The sequence below is a fragment of the Zosterops lateralis genome (assembly GCF_965231275.1).
Source record: "Zosterops lateralis genome assembly, chromosome: 9".
In the NCBI taxonomy this organism is placed as follows: Eukaryota; Metazoa; Chordata; class Aves; order Passeriformes; family Zosteropidae; genus Zosterops; species Zosterops lateralis.
This window is the reverse complement of record NC_139769.1, coordinates 19,160,869-19,169,459: the sequence shown is the minus strand read 5'-3', so window position 1 is coordinate 19,169,459 and position 8,591 is coordinate 19,160,869. Positions and strand designations below refer to the sequence as shown.

At 40.7% G+C, this 8,591-nt stretch overlaps 1 protein-coding gene across 1 annotated transcript; it reads right to left on the bottom strand.

The window, feature by feature from the left end:
- Positions 1-1,211: 1,211 nt before the first annotated feature.
- On the bottom strand, positions 1,212-8,476 carry RTCA (RNA 3'-terminal phosphate cyclase). The gene is made up of 11 exons (XM_083867392.1): positions 8,296-8,476; positions 8,095-8,195; positions 7,152-7,295; positions 6,254-6,377; positions 5,704-5,762; positions 5,053-5,194; positions 3,796-3,920; positions 3,598-3,656; positions 2,939-3,033; positions 1,737-1,841; positions 1,212-1,380 (listed from the first exon to the last, which is right to left on the bottom strand). The coding sequence occupies exons 1-11, from the start codon at positions 8,338-8,340 to the stop codon at positions 1,282-1,284; spliced, it is 1,098 nt and encodes a 365-aa protein (XP_083723518.1). The 5' UTR covers positions 8,341-8,476; the 3' UTR covers positions 1,212-1,281.
- Positions 8,477-8,591: the final 115 nt, after the last annotated feature.

Genomic DNA, 8,591 nt, shown 5'->3' with positions numbered 1-8,591 from the left:
ATCCTCCCACCTTCCACACTCCCAGCTTAGCGTCATCTGCAAATTTACTAATGAAAGACTCAATGCCCTCATCCATGTCACCAATAAAGATATTGAACAGAACTGGCCCCAGCACAGCCCCCTGAGGGACACCACTGCTGACTGTCTCCAGCTGGATGCAGTACCATTCCCCACCTCTCTCTGGGCCTGGTCATCCAGCCAGTTCCTAACCCAGCAAAGAGCTCCTGTCCAGGCCATGGGCTGCCAGCTTTTCCAGAGGTGTGCTGTGGGAGACAATGTCAAAGGCCTTGCTGAAGTCCAGACACATCCACAGCCCTTCCTGCACCCACCAAGCAGGTCACCTGGTCATAAAAGGAGATCAAGTTGGTCAAACACGACCCAGCCCTCCTAAACCTGTGCTGGTCTGGTTTGACACCCTGGCCATCCTGTAGTTGCTGCATGATGACACTCAGTATAAACTGCTCCATTACCTTACCGGGTACTGAGGTGAGGCTCACTGGCCTGTAATTACCAGGATCCTCCTTCTCACTCTTTTTGTGAATGGGCATCCATATCATGGAGTTAATTCTTGGTGTCTGGGCTGTAATGGTGATTTAGCTTGCCTGAGAAGGCTTTATAAAATGGATGAAAAAAGAAGATTTAAAAGATTATCTTATGCATTGAGTCTTCTTTCTGTAGGGAGAAAAAGAAACTATGCTGCTGAAAAGTTATTTTGTATCCACCTCTCCCAAGCCCAAGGTGCTGAGATAACAGCACGTATAAATACCAGCCTTTTATAGGGTGATACTGCTTTATTATTTAGCAAATGACTAAGGAAGAACAACAATAGAGATTTAATGGTGCATTTTATTCCATGTACCTCATAACATAAAGGTTTCCACAGAACAAAACTTAGAGTTTTTTTAAAAGGGCAAGAAATACTGAACTAAAATAGTAATTTTCTACTTAGGTAAAGTTCAATGCTTCTAATTGAAGCTCTTGCATACATACAGTATATTCTATTTGCTGTCTTGTTGCTACTCATTTTGCTAATAGAAAAAAAAAAAAAAAAAAAAAAAAAAAGTAGTTTTCGTTTTCCACATGGCAGGTTCTCACCACACCAAGGAAAAGCTTGACATCGACCTTCAAGTTAAATCACTCTGAAGTGAGATAAGGCTCCTCCTCTTCAGGCAGAGTACACATCCAATGAAGTGTAGTGCAATACATCACTGAGGTATGTTGAGTGCTGCTTTTGGCAGTTTGCTGCCTTTTCTTTCCTTCTTTTTTCTTTTTTTTTAAACACTATAAGTTTGGGTTAATCATCCCCATTCCTTGGCACTCAATGATGTAGGTGTCATTACCGGCGTCTTCCTCTTCTGATTTTGTCACAGTAAATTTGGCCTAAAAGAGGATGAGAATTACATCACTAATTAAGCTATCACATGCAGCAGTTTAAATATTCAATATCTGATGTCCAATAATTGTATTACTTTGTGTTTATGTATATTACAGCTTTGAAAGGTTTAATTCCCAAAACCATTTAAATAAAGGTGGTAAAATTATCTAACCATTCTAAAAGTCTTTAACTCCAGAGTAGGCTCACTTTCTAGAGGAAAACTCTCAGGTAAATATTATAGCAACTGTTTTATTAATTGTCCTCCATGATCAAGTTCAGCTCACACTGCCTGATGAACTGTACATTGCCAAGTTACTGAAAGAAAACTGATAGGTAAAACTTCCTGAATGTTTGGACTCACCTTTGTTAGCTGCTCTGCAAAGTGTATAGCTGTTTGAGTATGAAGGGTAATTGGTCCACTTTTCACTCTAGACACTCCCTTTGCTAGTGCCATGAAAATGATCAGCTGAAAGGGAGGGAAAGGTAATTATTAAGTCATTCTTCAGATTCTAGGAATTTATTGATTAAAAATCCCCAACCAAAACAAGCAAAATGTCTGTAGATATAAAAATTTTGTCTTCCACGTTTCATAAAAGTTCATGAAGCTGATTTTGAAGAGTCATCCAAGGCTCCAGAAGTTTGGAGATTTCTACTGTAGTGCCTATTACAGAAGGGCTACTTTTCCACAGTGGAGTTTGCCCCTGAATGGCTACTACTGAATTCCTGGCCCTGAATTCCTGTTTCTATATTTAACTTTGCTCTCCCCCATCGTACTGCCCCAAAATTCCCAAAGTCACATCAGACTCCAGATTAGTAATTACTTATATGGAGAGAAACTCAGGAAGAGATACTTTAATTCCAACACTTCCTGATCACATATTCACCAGACAGACACCTAAAAACCTTTGATTTGACTTTGATGTTTTTACATCATCATGACAAGAATACTGCAAGATGTGATTAATTCTGTGCAGTTCCCATACACAGTGACTCTGGCTGTGGCTTGTTCCCATCAATTGTATTTGCATGCTTTGAAAAAAGTAGGCTGAGTCCAAGACCAAAATACTTATTGCACTACATAATATTAATGTGTGCCCAGGTGTTTACAGCATCATCCTAGCTAATCCAGACTAAGATTCTTACCAGGCTAAGATAAGGTAGTGGAGGGCCTTCATTCTCAGATGAAATTAGGAGAGCAAGATAATCAGGAGCATGTCCCAGATATTCTCTAATATCTTCCCTTAGAATCATTCTATAGATGTAAGGAGGGAGTTATCACTGCACTACATGGAATGCCAAATAAAAGCAAATTCCTGCCTTTTCTTCCACACTTACTGAGGGTTAGAGAAAGGGAAAATTTGAGGGTGTTTGTGCAAAGCTAAAAGCATTTGTGTTTCCTGAAAACTGTATGTAATTTTCTAATTCTAGTGATGTTGTGACTGCACACCTCTGAGACTACTAACATCTTGTAGCTCCTTCCCTGTTCAGATCTATATTGTTTACAAGTAGTGTATGAATGTTCTTGCTACTTCAGCTTCATGTAAACACATATAGGAACCTTACTTGGTCCTGCAGAGAATCATCCACAGTTCCACCATGTTTAAGATTCTGAAGCAGCTTCTCAGCTGCTTCAATGCCAACTTTGTCAGCATTCTTTCCTAAGAGAGAAATCAGAAAGCTGAAGATTACTATTTAAAAATGCAAAAAATAACCACAAGAAATTATCAACTTTTTAAACCTTATTTTCTTCAAATCTTATGCTCTTGCCTCGAATGTCTGCTTAAAAAAAACCTTCCCATCTTATGCTCATATATAGTTTATACTTCCTAAGCAGTGGAAAGAAAGTAGCCTCATTTAGACAGAAAAACATGTGATTCAAATAACTTAAAACCGTGATCACTTCCATTCATTTTAATCTAGATTCACTATTGAGCAAAAACTTCACATATAAAACAGAAAGTCTGTGTCCTTAAAGTTCAGAAATATTTCCAGTGATTCTCCAGTAATTCTCCATTCTGATACAAGGTAAAGTTAACAGTTCTGTAATTTTTGTAAATTTCCATTTACTGTGTTTTATATCTGCTAATTTCTGCTGTCCTTTATTTCTAAAAACATACATTTAAAAATTAAACATTCAAAGTATCAGATTTTAAACAGATGATACTTCAGATTCCTATCTGTTATTAGTATGTTCAGTTAAGTCTCAAAGAATTAATTCTTACCTCTCTTGCCAAGTGATGATCCAGCTAACAAACAACCTGTTGAGGTCTCTGCAACAATGCTAAGTGGAAAAACAAAAGGAATTAAAATGAAGAACAAAATCACTCATATTACAGTTTATTTATCAGATATGTAATCGAGATCTAGGTAATTAACAAAGAAGATTAGAGGTAACAATAGAAAGCTTGGCCTCATCTTACATTATTCCACTTCCAGTCCCAACAGCTTGATCATCAGGTTCTCTGACAGGCTGAATGTTAATGTAGAGATCTCTGATTTCTCTTCTGATGCATCTCACCGCTGCTGCTGACATGTCTTTTGCCAGCTAACAAGACAAGATATAAACCAAATAATTAAATTATGTAATATAGCAGTACTTTTTCCTCATAAATCTAATTATTACAGTTAATCCCTGAATAAAGGGGCTACTTTATTAACTAGAAAAACAAAAGATTGTTATAAACTCCTACAAGCAAGAATTGAACATAAGTTTTTTTTTCTGAAAGTTTTGCTACAAAATTAAGGTAACATTAAATGCTGTACAAATGACACTTATAGAAATGTATGTAGAAACTTCAGTATCAATAGAAATTCCAGAACTTTTCTTCATAGAGAAAAAAATTGATTTTAGTCTCCTCTCAAAACATTAGATTCTAAAAATAACCCACCCCAAAACCAAGTGCAAAAACTCCACCCCACAATTATTATGTACAGAATACACTCTAAGAGAGAATACAGAAAATAACAATTTTACATCACAAGCAAACGGGGACATATGAAGTTTATCCCATTCCTGTGATCTAATCATAGCTACATTCATAGGTTTGGAGATTTCAACACCGAAACCAGCAGTCCACAGCTTTTCAAAAAGTAACTCAGCTTCTTCTCGTCCTTCCTCCACTAATTCCCAGCCTGTATGAGAGAAGGAACCTTAAGGAGATCCCAGCACTCAGCTCAGGAAGGATAAAAAGAAGGAAATATAAAGGAGCAAATTTCTCTCCTTTTTATTTTTGGCTAAACCTACCCTTAACTTGTTCTAATACCCTTAGAAATAGTTGAAAAACTTGTAGTTTGGCCTCCTTCTATTACAGTGCTCATAAATTCATGAACAACGGCCCTAATTTCAGATTTAAAATAATCCACATGAATATGAAGAATATATAAATCAGATATAAGACATCCCTTAATATATGCTAAAGACTTTTGAATAGTCCAGTGAAGGATGAGGATACTGTTCTCATTTCCTGTTTTAGCTTTACACTGCTGTGCAATGAATGAATTTTAGGTATGTCCAATATAATATTCTACAGCCTGAATAATTGAAACCATTTAGTAACGTTGCTTAGCTTGTATAAGACTGCAAAAGACAGGAGAGTGGAGGAATGTTAAGCAGATTGCATGCCATTTTATATAGCTATATGAAGCTGGACACTACCAGAGCCATGATAAGCACTTACTTTGATAGGCAGTGCTCCAGCAACAAATGCCCTTCCATAAATCTTTGTCACTGTGCCACGTTCTGTTAAGTTTATTGGGCTCAGCTCTTTGACTGGAGACATCTGGACTACAACTTCACCACCTCCTTGAGGATAGTAGCCCCTATTTAGAAACAGTAATTGGATATAATTAAATGCAATGATCACAAAGAAACCAAGAAAGGGGCCAGGCTCTTCATATATTCCACTATACACTTTTATGTTCCCTGTTACTGTACATACAAATTTTCTTGATGCATGCCTTAGAAACCCTTATAATGGAATTAGGTTCTCTAACAGTAATCCTCTGTAATACACATCTTATTAACTTCCTAACACCAACCTAACATGCACCTTGGAAAAAGCTCAGTAATGCACTGTCTGTGTTCCCCTCAGGGGAGCCAACAGGAAACATTACACAGCAGCTGTAGGCTCAGCAAGGAAAAAAAAAAAGACAGCAAAGAATCATATCCCATTCATCATATGGTGACAGTACACACAGGGGTAGCTAAAGCAGATTAGCTCATATATTATAAATTCATCCCTCAGTTTGATTGAGAGCCCCTTGTGTGTGCCTCTGCTCACACATGGGTTCAGTAAGGCCCAGGTCTGCTGCACAGCTCCACAACTCACCTCCTTTTTATGTCACAATTAAATGTGAAATTGAACTTTTCAACTATTGGCTTGAAAACCTGAAAAATAAACATATAAAAACACAGAGTGAAATTATTTTCCATTGATAATTTCCATTTTTTATGTAATCTTATAAGAAAAAAAAAGCTCAACATAAAAATTTCAGTTAAATTATTTTAAAAAAAATAGCCAGTCTCATCCATATAGCTTATTTGACATTCCTCATACTTCATTCTCAATGTCACTTTGTATAATAGGATTTTCTTACGAAAAAAAAAAAAGAGAAGAGTAATTCGCAGCACTTCTAGAATAAAGAATACATTTTAAGTAACATTTTCTGTATTAATTAAAACCAAAGAGTCCATTTGCTTTTTCAGGAAATTCCATGAAACATTGGTTGCTCTCTACATCCAACACACCAATAGTGTTATATTCCCATGCCTAATTCCAAAATCACAAACAGACTTGCAGTAAGAGCAACAGAGGAGCAGCAGTTACATTGCACAGACATTCAGGGAAGATGCACCAAGGCAAAGGAACTTCTCCCTACCATGACTGTGTAGTCTATCTGAGGAGCCATCTCCGCATTAGTCCCACCTTTTAAATGAAGCTCAGATGGGGAAGCAGCAAACAGCACACAGGGCATGGCTACCTGCATCAGTAGACACACACTCCTGAAAGCAAGTATAAGATACTCAAATGTCATACACTCATAATCCATAAAATACCATAGAATCATTACATATCAAAGACAAATGACTTTTCATACATTTACTTTTGTATTTTATTTTTTAAATTATCTATAAACTTACTAGTTTTAAAAAATACTAATTTACTAATTGAAAACTTCATGTCCTTAGCCAGCCAAAACATTAAAGTTTTCATTTCGTAATAATTTCATCTTTAATAGTTCTGTTTAAACTAAATATTATGCATCTTAGTATACTGATGGGGCCATCAGAACTCTGGGTTTAGGAAGCAGAAAAGGTTTAGGCAGCATTTTAACACATGGATGGAATATGTTCACAGTTCCAAAAGACTAGTATGATATACCGTGCCACTATGAGTGTAATTAAAATGTCAAAATTTACCTTGTTGCATGGTGATTATTTCAGACCTCATGGATGTGAGACATTAATCTAATTTAATGCTTTGGGTCTGGTATGTAACATACTAATGTAAGAAAATAACACCTAAAGTTTTAAATACCTGGGCAGCTGCTTTTTGCATAACATTAACCAAGTGTTCAGCTTTTATACCAATAATAGTTTTAAACTTTGCATGTACTTCGTGCATATCCTGCCTATACTACAGGTTCTTTGGTCACATAATCTAGCTCAGGCATCACATATCCTGGGGTCATTATCAAACTATAAATGTTCTTTTTTTCTCCCCCGATCTACTGTGATAATTTTAAAGTTACCAGAAGCTGGTGTACAAAGACACACCCTGCTGTTTTTGTATCTGCTATGTGGGTTCCACCTTTGATCTTCCCAGGAGTGAAGGTTATTTCTGTTGAGCCAATTTCTCCACCATTCAGCTTCCCATCACACAGATCTCGAATGATCTCCAGTCCAGACAGATGCTGAGGTCTGAGAGTGACAACACACAGTTAAAGACACATACAAGTAGACTATATGCTCATGTTACATTAAAAGAAAAACTAAACACCAACGAAAAAACTACAATTGCAAATTTTCGATCAGAAATTCACTCTGGTTGCTACAGTGCTTCTGAGTTCACAGGGGCCAAAGGAGCACCATTCAGGCCAGACTGGGATATGCAGGATTCCGGTATCTTTTCCACTAGAATGGGTTCAGACAGATGGAGGAGATGCAAGAGCAGTCACTTGTCCAGTGTGATAAATGCTTGGACGGAGATGGAGTGGGCTAATAATGGCAATACTGGCTGGGCCAGAACCGTTTGCAGTGCTACAGGAGAGTTAACGGCTTTGCTGTGTATTTGCTTTGTGCCGGTTGCCGTTTGTTAGGGTAATTCAAATAGGAACTACACCAACCGTTCTTAACACTGGAAATACACTAACTGTAGCAACCCCAGGATATGCACCAATTGTGTTAACCCCGTATGCTCGGTGAGCTGTTTCGCTCAGGCCCCACACGAGTGTGTTCCCTGTGTGAGGCTCTGCTCCGCCCAGCGCGGGGGAACCCCCACCTGCCCCGGGCCGGGCCCGCGCTGAGGGAACCCCGCCCGCTCCGTGCCCAGCCTTCTCCCTCACTCCCTGTGAGCCACGGACGGGACTTGCTGGTAAAAAGGGGCTCTTTTAAAGCAATGGAAACACAAATATTTCCGAGGAGAGCAGCCCAGGCCTTGCCCCGGCCCGGGAAGGCCCCACAGGCCGAAGTGACGGCTGGGCGCCCGGGAGGGTCTCACCTGAGGCCGGGCTGGCTCCGCCCGGCGCGGATCCGGCGCACCCGCAGCGGCAGCCCCAGCAGGCAGCTCAGCGCCGTGGACACCCGCAGGATCTGCCCGCCCTGCACGGAGAAACGGCGCTCGTCAGGCGCTACGGCACTCCCCGCGCCCCCGGCCGGCCCTCCCCGCTGCCCGGGGCCGGGAAAGCCGGGCCCTGCTCACCCCCTCCATGATCCCGCCGTCTATCTCCACCCTGTCCCCGTCCATGGCTGGCGACGAGCGCTGTCTCTCGCAGAAGCCGCGCCGATGGGATCGCGGCGGGGCCCTAAACACGGTGAGCCCTCGGCGAAGCAGCCCCGGGGCCAGGAGAGCCCTTCACGGCGGAGGCGCGCCCGGGATGCTGCGGTGGCGGCGCCGTGCCGGGGCCGGGGCGGGGCCGGGGCTGTGCCGGGCCGGGGCGGGGCCGGGGCGGGGCCGGGCAGGCGCAGAGCAGAGGCACCGCCCTACCCCGCCCGCCG